Genomic DNA, 15,916 nt, shown 5'->3' with positions numbered 1-15,916 from the left:
CGATCTCGTTAATCTCCTCAAGAGTTATTTCCTCTTCACTTCTATTATCAAGAATCAAATTTTGGATTGGCTCACAAATTTTCTCAATATTTCTCTTTTCAAACTTCAAATTTTGCTCCGGCTTAAAATTCTCTCTTTCTTCTTCTTCTACTTCTTTAACTTTCTTTTCAAAAACAATTTCGCGTAAAAAATTTTCTTTTTCTGTAGTCCCAATCGTGGGCACTACATCAATAATTTCATTATATTTCACATGGAGAGACATTGCTCCCAGGTCAATTAAACTCTTAAGCGGTTGCAAAGAATCTACACCAAGCAACACATCCCTAATCAAGCCGGGCACTATCAAAAATTTTATGTATGTTTTAATCTTTCCAATTTCAGTCATCGCCATTATTTGATTTCTAACCTTCGTTAATTTCCCTTTTATTGCTCCTTTCACCGTCACTCCCGTGACAGGCAAAAGTGGACAATCTTTCAAAATCTCTCTATTTTCCAAATAAAATTCCTCAGAGATCGTGGTAACTCTAGAACCTGAATCTACTAATGCTGTGACCTGGATCCCTTCTATTTTAGCATAAATCTCTGGACACTCTATAATTGGCAAAGCTTCTTCATTTATTCCTTCTTCCATTAAAAATTCCCTAGTATCCGTAAAAATCGTATTTATTGCCACCTTTATATCCTGAATTCCGTTTTTCGGTTTGTTTACATCTCTTATTTTGTGGAGGTCCTCCGATAAACCATCCTGAGATTCTTTCTTTTTAATCTTCTTCTTTTTCTCCGTTGTACCTCGTTCGTTCCCTTTATCCATTTTTCCTTGTTTATCATCATTAAGCACGGGTACAACGTCTATTCGTTTCCCGCCCGAGATGTCGACGGTTGAGGCTCTTGGTGGACCTCGATCGCTTGAATTTCTGGCCGTTGTCGTTCGTTGGTTTGACGATGGTCGTTCGGATTATTCGGCGGCCGGTATCCTCCATTGTTCTGTTGCGGTCTCCAATTAGGGTTTTGATTTTGTCGGTTATATCCGTTCTGCTGATTATTATTTCCATTATTGCGATTTTGTTGAGGATATCCATTGTTTGGCCGCTGGTTATAATTTTGTTGATAATTGCCATTATTGGGCCTCTGATTGTAATTTTGCTGGTAATTGCGGTTCTGTTGATTGTTCCAGCCATTGTTGTTGTTATAACCTCCATTGGGTCGGTTATTTTGGTTCCAGTTTGGATTTCCCTGGTTGAAATTGTTCTGGAATCCGCCCTGGTTATTCCAGTTGTTATTTTGAGGCATTCGGAATGGCCTTTGCTCATTTTTGTTCTGATTTCGATTTGGAGAAGCCTCTTTTTCCTTTTTCGAATTTATTGGTCCATGCCGGTCGATCTTTCCCAGGAATTCAATCAATTGTTCCAATGTTTTGAATCCACGGCTTATTATAGTTGCCTGAATCTCATCCGTATAATGCTGCGAGAGTGATGCAATTATGTCCTCATCGCTTGGAGGAGGGATGAGATCCTTCGCGGCTCCGAAAATGTTGATCGTATACTCCACTTTCGATGTTTTATTATCCCTATCAGAGTAATGTCCGAATTCGAGGTCTTTTCTCACTTTTCTCTGGACGTCGGTGCTCCAGAAACGCTCAACGAATTTCTTTTCCACTTCCTCGAAATCCTCTACACGATCCTCAATGAGAACCCACCACTCCTTTGCGGCTTTCTCTAGACATTGTCCCAGTAAATATTTCATTTCGGTAATCGTGGGGTTTGTTACCTCACAGTACCTCCGAAACTCCTTAATGAACTTCATCGGTCTTTTCCTTTCCGATCCATCGTACGTGGGAGGTTTAATTTTTATCTTGTTTGGATGCATGTCCATTGGCAGCATCGTCTGAATCCTTTCTGTTTTCTCTTCGGGCTCATATTTTTCCTCGTCGTTCTCAGATTCGTCATCTGAAACTACTTTACTGGGCTTTGGAACGATCCGAGTGCTCTCCGTGTTTGGACTATGAATTTTGTCCTTCGATTCAAGATTCTCCACCCTTTTCTTGATTGCGCTGACATCAAGTTGTGTTTGAGCCACACTAACCTCAATAACGGCACTTTTCGACTCATTTTCCTGAACTATTTTTGTTAAACCCGTTACGTGACGTTTAATTGGGTCATATATTCTGTGAACGTCACTAGCGATTGTAGCTTGCAGAGTCTTGAATTTTTCCGTAAATTCAGACCTCAAATCGCTAGTGGCCTGATTATTTCGTGCAATCTCGTTAGCCATGCTCTGTACTTGTGTTTTCATTTCTTTCATTGCGTCGATTAGGCTCATCAATAGCTCATGATTTAATTCTGCGAATTCAATTTTTCCTTTATTCGATTTAGGGGTTTCAAATTCCTCCATTCTAATTTCTTCATTTTGATCTTTATTATCATCGTCAAATTTCTCTTGCTGTTCAAATCCGAAATTCCCACGAGATTCATTAAAAATGTTCCCCGCCCCTGGAGGAGGAACTGAAGTGGTTAAATCGACATTTTGTGCCGTTCGCTCATCGGGATTTTGGAACCCGGAATCTCTCGCTGTTTCGTTTCTGTCAGTCTTCTCTGCCATTTTGACGTGATTAATTAATTTCATTCAACAAATCTCACGCTCGTTTGCAATACCTGTCCCTGTTCGGGCGCCAGTTGTAACGTAACGCTCTCGCCGACCCGGCCTGAACGCCGCCACGCGTCGGTTCGAGCTACCTTATTTTTAAAGGAGCAGGTATGAACGAGACGAGAGACAAAAATTATGTTGATAAGATAACAAAATGAATTTATTAGACAATACTATTGTGTTTTTACAAAATGATACGCGTTTTTACAAAATGATACGCGTTTTTAATTTTAATTATGTTTTTACAAAATGATAGCGAAAATGACGCGTTTTTAATTTTAATCTTTTTTTTGTCCGCGTTGTTTAACTAAGTCAGGCGAGAGAAGACTCGAAAGACCCGGAAAAACGGAGCGTTTTACTGTGTGAAATTTCGATTGAATTTTCAAATTTGTTTTTGTTTTTTGTTTATACAATAAAGAACGCTTTAAGGTTTATCGTGTCCCTGCTTATTCTATTGCCTCTCCTTTCCGCTTGCATGAAATTTTTCAGACAAAAAAAAAACAAACAAAAAATAATGAAATTCGCAACGCTACTAATTGACAACCGATGTCCTGTAATCCTAACCGCTTGAGCCTGAGTCCTTACGCTTGCTAGCAATTCAAGAGTGTTGTACGCTTTTTGTTTTTACAATTTTTTTTAATTTGTGATCGCTAGGATGCTATACAAACTCTAGTCTTACCGCTGCCTCTTGAATTAATGCTTTTATCCGCTTGTTATTTGTTTCTACTCGTTATAATTGGTTCGGACAATTTTTCTTGACTTTAGAGTCGTACAATGGACTATAGATTCTTAAATTATTGAATTCTAACGCTAATCAATTCGTTCGACCCAACCAAATCGGATAAATTATGAAACAATTTTGAATTTAATAATAATTAATCATAAAATCATTTATTTACCGCCTCTATTCTCAATACACCCAAAAATGCTAGGTGGAAAGTTTGTGCTTGACCACGGGCCTCAAACGTCGCCGAATGGCGCCAATGCTCAAAAACACAAGACAGGTTAGGATGTGAACCCCAGACCACGGGCTCGATACGTCGCCGAGTCTCGCCAATGCCCTGAGCATTCACTGGGTTAGGTAATTTTGCCCACGGACCACGGGATCGATACGTCACCGAGTCTCACCAATGCCCCGTGCAGCAAAATTCGGAAATTATAGGTTATGTGGAATGGACCCTGGACTACGGGATCGATACGTCGCCGAGTCTCACCAATACCCCAGGCATCCAAAGGAATAATAGGAGAAAGGATTTTAGGTTATATCAGAATAGAGTGTATTTTGCTATTTGATGTTAGGAGAGCTCTTCTAGGAGATCCGAGTTGGTTCTAGAGGTAGGGTGAACTGCCTCCCGAATGAGCCGTGCACCGACTCTTATACCCCGTTCCCCACTCTAAATTCTCTCAAACGCCGAATTTCTCAGTTTCGGACGCGTTCTGCGCATTCTTTTGTAACGGGCTTCCCTATTGGCTCGCTGCCTTAATTCGCGCCTTGCTATTGGCTGATCGCTATTTTGCCCGATGCGCCGTATTCCGCTTTGATTAATTTTCCGCTCTACACGACTTAAAAATAATGAAATTTCAATGCCAATTCTTATTGTTTAATTATTTAAGCGATTTGGCTTCATTGTTTTATTTAATATCATTTACTTTAATTCTATTTGAAAAATCGTAAAAAGTCACGTTCGGATCCTGTAGCCCATCGACGCTTATGCCTGCGCATGCGCTATGAGCTCGCGTTTCTTTTTATTTGAAACTATACAAATTTGTTACCAATTTTAGTCTTTTCATTATTTTCCTCGGATAGCTGCCATTTTTCCCGTCATTTTGACCCTAATTACGTTCATATTAATTAATAAAAAGTTTGAAAACAATTAGAATAAGGAAATTATGATTTAGTTTGATTTCTTGTCAAGTGGCGCTGTTCGGAACGTTGCCCGCCGGCTCGCTCGGGACTTTGTGCCAGTCGCCAACATGGCCGCCGGTTGGGACGCACGCCCGTCATCGCGCCGCGATGTTTTTCGCACGCGTAGTATAAGATAGTTCGAGCGGGCTCGGGCCGCTACGCGAGTGTTACGTCTCAATATATATGTCGAAGTAAAACAAAATTGGTTGATGGTGTTACAAAGACGTCAGGCATAGGTGCTTGGGTGAAATTGAAGTGAGGCACATGTCAAGAGATGGATCGTTGCTAAGGGTTGTTTGAAAAGAAAAGAGGAGTCAGTAAGAAAAAGGGATCCGACGTGTGCACTCGTGACAAGATCACCGAGTTTTTGTAATCGATCATAATTGAGAAAGCGAAAGTTGTTTAACGCGACAAATATGACGGAAAATCAAAACGAGACAAGTGATAATTTAAATAATTCGACATATATGAATAATATTTATTTATATTTTTATTTTATTTTATTTTATTTTATTTTATTTTATTTTTTTTTCTAATTCTTTAGGTCTTTGCTTTAAATGTTGTGTCGTTTCTTTTCAGAAATTGCGGAAAGTTTATCACCGTGGACCATTCAACGAGGTCTGGAGGGTGCCTTTCGTAGCTCATGCACAGGCTGTCCGGCAGTCCCGGCAAATTTGTCGGATGGCGAGGGACCGAATGCGGCGGGAAGATCCGCTTTCCATGGAATTTGATGATTGGAGTCCCGAGGACTCTCCTGGCGATATACTAAATCTCCGACGTCTTTTTTGCATGGAGCCGTATCCAGGTCCGGTTCAAGATAAAGTTTGGGACGATATTTGGAAAATGTTCGGTCCTAAGTGGTGGCGAAGTGTCGTCTAGTGGGGATAGACATTTCCCCCTTTTTTTTTTGTAACAATATATGTGAATTTTTGATTTAGACTTTGTTGTTAAAATATTTTTTTTTTTTTTTTTTTTTTGTGTAATCTCCTTTCCTTCTTCCTTCGCCTCAGCTGTTCATCGTTTTCCCTTCTGTGGTCGTGGTCGAAGCCGTCGATTCCATTTCGTTTGCCAACGTTGTTTCTTTTCCACTTGTACACTTTTGTTGTGGGTATTTCGTGGATTCTTTCGGTGGATTTCTTCTGCGTTCATCTAGTGGTGGGTATACTTTATTTATTTACTTCGACGAAACGTCCTTTTTTTTTGATTGACGTTTAAAATTTCTTTTTTGATTCTGTTCGATTCTTTTTTAAATCTGCTTTTATTTTCTTTTATGCCCTTTTTCACTATTAGTTGAAATACTTTTGTTTCGTTTCATATACGATATTCTTATTATTATTATATCATTATAACGATATCATTATTCGATATTCTTGGTTAGTGAGTGACGTAGAGCTTCAGGCGGTCTACGTGTACGCGTATTATGCGTCGTCCACGGCCGATGCTATAGTTCACTATTGAGTCTTGGCTCCGCACCGTGTAGGGCCCTGTCCACTTAGGGGTTAGCTTGGCCGATCTTCCTCGGCGCACGGTGGGGTCGAGCAACAAGACTTGATCACCGATGTCGTATTTAATATGGCTGGCGGCCGTGTCCCTTTCCTCTTTTATTTTTTCTTTTCCTTGGACGAGTTTTTCTCGTGCCACTTGTCGGGTGGCTCTCAATCGCTCCCTTAACTCGGCGACGTAATCGTCATAATTGTATGTTGTACGTGGGGGCTGTTTGAGCGCTGTCGGTAAGTCGGGTTTCTTTCCGTATACTAGTTGGAAAGGGGTATACCCCGTAGCTGAATGTGGGGTGGTGTTGTATGCGAACATTGCATATGGCAACCATTCGTCCCAGTCCTTTTGATCGTCCTGTACATAACTCTTGAGGTATTCGGCTAATGTACGATGTGACCTTTCAAGGGCACCATTTGATTGAGGGTGGTAGGCTGTAGTTTGAATCTTCTTTATTTGCAGTAATTTGCACATTTCTTTGAAAATATTGCTCAAGAAATTAGTTCCTTGGTCTGAAAGAATTATTTGTGGTGTTCCGTATTTGCAGATAATTTCCGTGACCAATCCTTTTGCTACTTCCTTTGCTTCTTGGTTTTTTAATGGTACGGCTGCACTGTATTTTGTTATAGTGTCCTGGAATGTGAGAATATATTTGTTTCCTTGTTCTGTTTCTGGCAATGGTCCTACTATATCTACTGCGCACTTCTCGAATGCGTTTTCCGGTGTGTCGGTAATTACCATCGGCGCATTTTTTGTTCTCTTGACTTTATTTTTCTGGCATTTGTCGCATGATGATACGTATTCTTTGATTTCTTTTACCATTCCGGGCCATTCGTATTTTTCTTTTATTCTTTTTGTCATTCTTTTTATGCCGGGGTGTCCGCCGAGAGGTGTGTCATGGTATTCTTTCATTATCATGTTTTTTTCTTTCTCGCTCGGACACGTTAGCTCGGAGGTAGTGTCAAGTGTCTCGTCGTCGCGCTCGCTGGCCTCTACGCTATCTCTCTCGTTTTTGTTTTCATTCTTTCTCTTTCCGACCTCTGTTTCTTTAGTGTTTTTCTTTATTGCTTTATCTTCAGTTGTTTTACTCTGATTTCCTGGTCGGCCATCATGAATGGGGCTGGACCGTTGATCCTGTGAGGCGGGGTCTGTAACGGGCAATGGAGTTTGTCTTGGTGTTGCCTTACGTGGCCTTCCCCGTCCTCCCTTTTTTTTCGAGTCGTTGCTCCTTTTCTGAGTCAGCATGACTGAGTAGATTCTGCTTAATGCGTCCGCATTTGTGTTTTTCTTACCTGCTTTGTACTCTATTTTGTAGGTGTATTCTTCTAACTTTATTCTCCACCTCATTAGTCTTGAGCCTGGGTCTTTGACATTAAAAAGCCAGGTCAGGGGTTTGTGGTCGGTTACGATTATGAATTCCGTACCGTAAATGTATGGTCGAAATTGTGTTACTGCCCACACGATCGCCAACATTTCTCTTTCTGTAGTGGAGTAGTTTGTTTCCGCTTTGTTTAGAGTTCGGCTGGCATAGCAAATAGGCAAGTCTTCGCCTATTTTTCCTTGTGATAGAATAGCTCCAATAGCTTTATCCGATGCGTCAGTCGTTATTATGAATGGCTTCGTGAAATCGGGGTATTGCAAAATTGGTGCCGTACTCAGTGTTTCTTTTAATTTTTCAAAAGCTTGTTGCGTTTGTTTTGTCCACTCGAACTTTTTCTCTTTCTTAATTAGTTCGGACAGGGATTTAGCGAGTTTCGAAAAATTGTGAATGAACTTCCGATAATATCCGGCTAGTCCTAGAAATGATTGGATTTCTTTAACGTTTTTTGGAACAGGGAAATTTTGGACTGCTTTTATTTTTTCGGGGTCGGGTTTCACACCGATCTCCGTGATGATGTGGCCCAAATATTGGGTTTCCTTCCTAAGGAAATGACATTTTCTTGGTTGTACCTTTAGGTTTGCTTCTCTGAGTCTGTCGAAGACTTCTTTTAATCTTTCATTATGTTCTTTGAAGGATGATCCGTGCACGACGATATCATCTAGATAAACATAGCATTTCAAACCTTGCAACCCTGTTAGCAATGCGTCCATCAATCTTTGGAAGGTTGGTGGTGCGTTTTTCAGTCCGAAGGGCATTCGGTTAAATTCGTAGTGTCCCATTGGAGTTGAGAAGGCTGTTTTTTCCTTATCTTCTTCCGCCATCGGAATTTGGTGGAAACCAGAAGCAAGGTCGAGGGTGGTAAAGTATTTGGCTCGTCCCAACTGGTCCAATATCTCGGTAATATTGGGCAGTGGATATGAGTCCCCTTCTGTGACTTCGTTTAATTTACGAAAGTCCACTACTACTCGTTTTCGAACGTTGCCCTCGGCATCCGCCTTTTTTGGAACGACCAGTAGCGGTGCGTTCCATGGACTTCTGCTTGGACGTATGATTCCGTCCCGCAGCATTTCCTTTGCTTGAGTCATCACCTCTGACTTGTGAGTTTCGGGCAATCTGTACGGTCTAATGTTTACCGGTGCTGCTCCTTCTTTCACGTAAATTCGATGCCTTACAAGGTCTGTTGTACCGAGTATTTCTCCCTCGAGATGAAATACGTCCGAGTATTGCTCACTGAATTCCTTAAGGAATTTTTTTCTTCTTCGTTTAGATGAGATTGGTCTCCCATTTCTTTCCATAATTTTTTCTGTCTTTCTCCCCTTTCGAGAGTGTGTAATTCTTTTGGTATTCCATTTGGATTTTTTTTTCCTGATTCGGATTCTGGAATTATTTCTTCTATTTCCACGGTCGGTCTGTTTATTTCGATTTCACTTTCTGATGTGTTTCTCATGATTACAGGACAAGCAAGTCCTTTTGATGCGACCATTCCGCAAATCGTTATTTCTGGCGATATTTTTTCTGTCACTACGCATCCTGTTTTCATTTCCTTGGCTTTCGCGTAGTAGATGCATTCGGAGCGAGGAGGTAGTTTGATTTTCCTCGACCCGTCTATCAATGGTTCAGCGTGTCCATAGATTTTGATGAATTGGCCGCCTAATATGTCGACCTTGTGCTTTTTTATGAAATCCATTCCCAGGATTCCGTCGGTATTTATTGAGATGGAGTCATCCACCACGAAAAATCCGTGACGTACATTTACTGCTGGAGTCTCTAGTTCTAATTCAACTTTGCACAGTGCGTGAAAAGTTGTTCCTCCTACTCCTTTCAATTCAATAGTTTCTTCTATTGCTTCGGTATCTGGGAAAATAGCACTTTTCTTTATCAGGCAGCACTGAGCTCCCGTATCGCCTTTCAAGGTCAGGACCTTGTTCTTGGCCTGCCTCACTGTAATATAAAAATCGCATGCCGTGTCTTCGGGGTTGATGGTGTCTATTTTGGCAACATTTTTTGCCTTTTCTGCATTGTGTCTTCCGAGTGGGCCTATTGTTTTCTTTTCTGCGATCCTACTGACTGTAGTTTTTTCTTCGACGACGATCGTGTTTAGGGTGAATGACCCCACGGTCTTCTTGTTGTCGCCTGCGTTTTTGTTTTCGCCTGTTTGTTCCTGGCTCCCGTTGTTACTATTATTTTGTCCGGTCTTCCCTTTAAAATTTCCTCGGTATCTGCCTCGATTATTATTATTATTATTTTGACGTTGTCCCGTATTGTTTTGACCGTTATTTTGTCGATTCAACCGGTTTCGGCAATCTTTCCATAGGTGCCCAGGTCTTTTGCAATAATTGCAGGTGAATGAACTGATGTTTTTTGATGGCGTCGGCAAGTTATTATGCCCTGGCGATGAGTTCGAGCTTCTACAATCTTTTGTTAAATGTCCCGATTTTTTACACTTGTAGCAATATTACTACGCTTATCTCCCTGCGTTTGTTTAGCCACTGATTCATAGCCCTGTAAAATCGTTTCTTCGTTTTGAGCACCTTTTATTGCTGCTTTGAGCGAGGTGTACCCTCTGGCTTTCACGAGGACTTGGTACTCCCTTTTCAGTCCTCTTTGGAAATTTGCTAGAGCCATCTTCTTCACGTATCGTTCTACTGTCAATTTTTGTTCGATAGTACTCTCATCCTCCACGCTAACTTCAATTAATTCCATGGTAAGGGCTTGTATCCTTTTTCCAAAGTCCGTTACATTTTCATTATTTCGTTGCTTACACGTGTGCATTTCTACTTGGATTGCTTCTATTGTTCTCCGGATGCCATATTGTTCCATTAGGTGTTCTTTAAATTCTTCGAATGTTTCAATACATTGATATCGGACGCTTTCTCTGGCGTCGTCAGTTAGTTTGGTTGTTAATACTATTTTTAAAAGTTTGGCTTTGTCCGATGGTGGTATCATGCTATTTGCCATTTCGTAGGCATCAAGTAAACTCTTTGCTCTTCTATGATTTTCTCCATCAAAAACAGGTATTAATGTCCGTGCTTCTTTAAGGGACATAGTGTCAACTGGAGTTTGCCTTCCTGCATTTGGGGCTCCCCCATTTTCGCCATTTTCGACATTTCCGGTAGTATTGCCCGTAGTATCTAAATTTACTGTTTCTACCATGGTTGAGACTAGGGGATCAAGGGTGGATTCCGCGGTTGAAAAATCTCTATTTTCGGACGTGGATAAAGCGTCCGCAAAAACGTCGTCTGAACTGACGGTTCGATCTAGTGCATCGGAACCACTTTTCCTCCTAATTCGTGTTGGAATCGATAGTGAGCTTGTACGATTTTTTGAACTAACGTATTTTAGGTTTCTATTAAAGAAAGAATCAAGGGATCGCGAGATCGTGCGGACTCCCGGTAATTTCAAACGGTTCACGAGTTCTTCGTTGGACATAAAATCGTTTCTGGCTTTGGCGGATAAAATAATTTGTTCCGTCACTTACAGTACGATGATCCGTCGATGCATGCTGCTCGTTGCTGCGTTGATTTTCCGTCGGTTGCTTATCTCTGCTTCGTCCTTGAGGGTTGGGAATCTGCGATGCTGTTTTCTGCCCTTCAAGATGTTGTTCTGCTTCGCTTCTCTCCTTTCGGCCTTGTAGACGTGTTTCGGTTCTTGAGATGTGGCGATCCCACCGCTGCCACCAATGTTGTGCCCGCGAAAACCGTCTCGGAGGGACGAGTGATCATGGACGAGGTATTTAAGGTTTATTGCCAATAAATGAGTTGAACTCCAGCTCAATACTTTAAAACAAGTTAACAATAGGTTTATTAGGTAGAGTTTTACAAAGTCGAGGTTTATTTGCCTCGAGACCAAATGATTGACGTGTTATTGGAATTAGGGCTGACTCTCGCAGACTGCCTGGTTCGGGCAGTGTCAAGTGTTTTTGTACAATCGTAGATTTCCCCTAAAATGGTATCAATTTACCCCTACTATTGATTATTCGTTCTCGATCGTTCTCGAGCGATCGGTGGCGTGATGCTCTGTCAGCATTCTTCGGGTGTGCACTTCTTGGGGTCGATAGACTCCAAGCGTGAGTTTTGAGACTCGCGGATTAGCAGTTCTGCTGAATTAGCTTAGTTGCTGAATCTTTATGTACTGCCAATTTTGGTGTTACCATGGGCACAACACCTCGCACACTGGTTCAATTGAAGGAATTAATACTTATTTCCAATAGAACGAAATAATAAAATCTGCATCACCCAAAAATACACGGATCACAGACTACATTTGCGCGGCCGCTTTTATACCGGTTTAATTCACTAAAAGACCGGTTTTCTTAATATTATGACACCACATCACTATTTTTACTAAAATAATAAATATTATGCACTCTACTAAACAACAAACATTTTTTAAAATTAAATTTAGACCGCACTTTGTTATGTCGAAACTACGTTTGTTCATGATGCTATCAAAAACTGACAGATGGTTGTACATATATACGTTGACGAAGTCTGAGCGTGGTTACGTTCATGGAGTGTGACCGTGGATACGTTTATGGAGTTTAAACGTGGTCTGTCAGATGGAGTGAGCCAATCAGAATGCGTTGAGATACAACTCTACTACCACTAACTCACGTCAAAACGCGTATACGTATACGTCGAACTCGTAATGTGTCAGTAACTTTTGCATAATCTTGAGCTCGTGCAAAGTTTTTTCTCAACAATTACGCCACCGATCATGCTCATTTTGGGCGGAATCGAAAGAGAATTTATTAATTAATCTCCAGTTCAATTTTCGAAGCCTCAGATGACTTATGAGTTTCTTATTTGAACAATATGACATGCCAATTTTACCCCCACCACGGCGAATCGTTTTATTCAGAGAAAGTATACTCGGCGAGAGCCTCAGGCCAGCAGACGACAGAGCTGTCAATGTACTTGTCCCGAGACTCTACCGAGTCTCTTGATAAATGAATCTGAGCAGAATTCCTTCCTTTTAATGACGTGACGAATTCGTTTATTCGTTTAAGTATGAGGCGATCCATGTCATTTCAGCCAGTAAAAAAAAAATTCCCACAAATAATTTTGAAAAATCGAGTTAGTTTATTGAAGAATAGTCACCAAGTGTCAAAATTGAAAAAAAAAAAAATTGACATTTTTTTTCGTTATTTTTGAATTTTTCTCCATTCAAATGACTGTACCTTCGGCAGGTTTTACGTATTTATATTTGTAAAAACTATAATATGCGTCTTTTTATAGTTTTCCTAAAAAGATTAATTTAGATTCATTCAGAGAATCGAACGTTCGTTTTAAGGCAAAATATGCAAAAATACTATTTTCCTCAAGGAAAAGCACTTGTTATTTTACTTTTGAAAATTTCCCCAAATTGTGAATGTAAAAAACGAATTTGTGGTATTTTTTATACTATGGAATTCCTAAACACCGTGAAGTAACAGCTATTTTTTTTGGTCACCTCGTATATAACGCCAAAAAAATTACTCCGAGACAAGTTTGCGGATTCCTCCGGTCATTTCCCACAAGTAGTGGTAGCGTATACGTCACGATTTCGGTTCAACAAAAGAAAAAATACACGAACACTGTATTCTACATTTTGTTGTACTTATCTCTGACAGCTTTGATTTTTTTCTTTGCAGGTTTTCCCCCACGCCTGGAGACATTTTTCGGAGATATTTTTTCCCTTTCTTTTCCTTCTCCCTTTTCTCTCTTCTCTCCTTTCTTTCCCTTCTCTCTTCTCTCTTTTCTCCTTTCTGTTTCTTTACCTTTTTCTGATAACGCTACGAGCGTCATAGCAAGAGCTGCTATAAGCGCTATATTGAAAGCTGTTCAAGCGCTATATTAAAAGCTGCTCTAAGCGCTATATTGAAAGCTGCCTCGTCCACTATAACGAAAATTTATACTGGCGTTGTATTGAAATTTTCTATCGGCTGTTGATAACGATTGTCTATTCCGATTATGAATAAAACCAAATTAAAAATCGAGGATCGAATGATCATATCTAGAGGTGAGTGGCTCACTGGAGATCATATCGATACCTTTGCCCGGCTTTTAACGGAATACTCTGCATCTGAATTTGTGATGCAAGAAACATGGAAGGTGCAGTTACCTCACAATATTACGGAAGAAAGAGCTGATCGTAAATTTATTCAAATTTTGCATAGTTCAGAAGGAATCAACAATAAAGGGGGTCATTGGGTATGCGCTTATTACGATACCCACAACATTTTCATATTTGATTCTATGAACCAAAAAAAGTTACATCCACATCATAAGGTGTACCTCCAGCGTCTGTTTCCGAAATATCCGTTTGATCAACGTCCCGTTAGATTTCCAGTCGTGACAAATCAACCCAATTCGGTTGACTGTGGAGTGTTTGCTATTGCTTTCGCAATATCTCTTTTTTTTGGTGTGACACCGGAAAAAATTGAGTACGATGTAAGAAATATGCGTCAACATTTGTTAGACATATTTGACACAGGCTTGATTAGTCATTTTCCGCGCATAGTTAGGGAAGGCGATTCTGTCAAAATATACACATTGGAGCAGCTGAAAAACAGAGGCAAAATAGATTGAGAAAACGAAATCGGCGACAAATGTGTAAGCATTCTCAATTAATGACCACAACCGAAGTCCATGATTGTGTCAACGGGAATGCAATGAAACAAGAACAGAATATTATAGGCCGTATAAGCCACGTTCTTCGCGAATTTAATCCTGTGCAAGTAGGGAAAAATTGCGAAGTATCCAGTTGTCATTATGTAGCAGCAGGAATAATTCCGCCTAATTACAGTTCTTCGGGTTTTGCTATACCGCAGTGCAATCGCTCAGAAAACTTACCGAATCGTAAACTTCCAGTTCTGTCAGAAATTGCAGAACGATACTCAACCATGGAAAATCTCGTACCCCCCCAAGTCGTGTCTTCTCTTGAGGCTTTTAACACGGTATCTCATGATAAGATAAATAAAAAAAATAAAAATATCATAATCAATCCGAAAAATGTTGGAAACAATGAAAACTTTGATGACATGAATTATAAAAAAAAAAAAAATACTACTGTTCCAGTGGTGAATCATTCTGACGATAGGAATAAACGTAAGGACTCGATCGCAATAGATTCTGTGGATGAAAATCGACAAAAACTTTCGAGATGTTCTAACGATATTAGCACTTTGTTCATAGTGAATCAAAATTACTCAAATGATCGTAGGGAAAGATGTAGGAATTCAACATCCATCGTCTTTCATAAAAAATTAAAAAATCATCAGCAACAATCGAAAGTCTTGCCTTCAGTTTGTTCTTCGCGCATTGTCAAAAAAAATATATTGACGGATCAATGTAGAAAGCGAAAAGTTACAATTTCAAATGGTGCAGCGCTAGCACACTCTCCGAAACGCCGAAAACTTACAGCTCAAAATTGCATTACATCTTGTGCAAATAAGGAAAATTACCGGAAAATTCAACAATGCATAGATATTAAACTCAAGTTACAGAAGGCTAGAGCTTTGTCTCGGAAGTATTATCGAATCCGTGAAACTAATGATACCATAAAAATGTACACAACTAGAGGAGAGTACGTGAACCAATTGATGAAAAAATTACATTCTCAATCGCTTGCGAATTGCCTCTTTGAAGCTGAGCGTATTATCAAATGGAATTTATTATTGAGAGGTAAAAAGATTTTCGCTCTTAGACAAGCATTGCAAAAGCTAAAACGCAGAGCTGAGATTTGTTTAACGCTTCAAGCAGCCGTATCAAACTCTGATATAAATAGTCGAATAGTTGCTCTATGTGGTTCTATTAAAAAGCATACAGCACCGTCTGAACCTTATTACGAGGAGACCGCTTATGTTCATCCTCGAAAAATTACTGAGCCGATTGCTTTGAACACCGAATCTAAGGCAACAAATGTGCTCCCGTTAATCGTTACAAAGAAAACCCGCCGTACTTATCGGGCATGGGATTGTTCTGAACATTGCAGAATTCCGGACGATATTATTTTAAATAAATTCGAAAAGTTCCTAACCATTATGCGGGATACTTCTGTGCGCAAATTGAAAACAGTCTTACCGAAAATTCGCAAATGTACAGTGAAACACACTTGTAACGATACACGTTACACGCACACGGCAAGCGCCCGTGTGCGTAAGAACAGTCGAGTCCGACGCCCCATCACGGCGAGGGAAACCCCGCGCCGCGTGCCCCGCCGCACCGCGGAGTGGACACTATATAAGGCGACACCTCCGTGGCCAATTACCTATCATTTGATCCAAAAACTCCAATCCTATAATACACTCTCGGCGTGTCTCCTGGCATAGCGTCCAGCTATCACGCTTCCTTAGGAAAGCCCATCCTACCTCGAATATCGTGTCTCCTGGCACAGCGTCCAGCTATCACGATATTCTCCTCGATCTCGAAAACGAGTGTCTCTCGGCATAGCGTCCGACTATCACTCGGGAACGAAATCACCCTAAGATCTCCGTGACAAGTGTCTCTCGG

General features: G+C 40.5%; 1 protein-coding gene across 1 annotated transcript; it reads right to left on the bottom strand.

The window, feature by feature from the left end:
* Nucleotides 1-849: 849 nt before the first annotated feature.
* LOC122411414 (G-quartet DNA-binding protein TGP1-like) lies at nt 850-2,598 on the bottom strand. Its single transcript, XM_043420165.1, has one exon. It carries the CDS (start codon nt 2,596-2,598, stop codon nt 850-852), a length of 1,749 nt encoding a protein of 582 aa, XP_043276100.1.
* Nucleotides 2,599-15,916: the final 13,318 nt, after the last annotated feature.

This window comes from Venturia canescens, chromosome 5 (genome assembly GCF_019457755.1).
Source record: "Venturia canescens isolate UGA chromosome 5, ASM1945775v1, whole genome shotgun sequence".
NCBI lineage: Eukaryota > Metazoa > Arthropoda > Insecta > Hymenoptera > Ichneumonidae > Venturia > Venturia canescens.
This window is presented reverse-complemented; position numbering and strand designations above follow the sequence as displayed.

What these genes read in the sequence shown, in the direction of transcription:
- LOC122411414 (XM_043420165.1), bottom strand. Translation starts at nt 2,598, where the DNA reads ATGGCAGAGAAGACTGACAGAAACGAAACAGCGAGAGATTCCGGGTTC.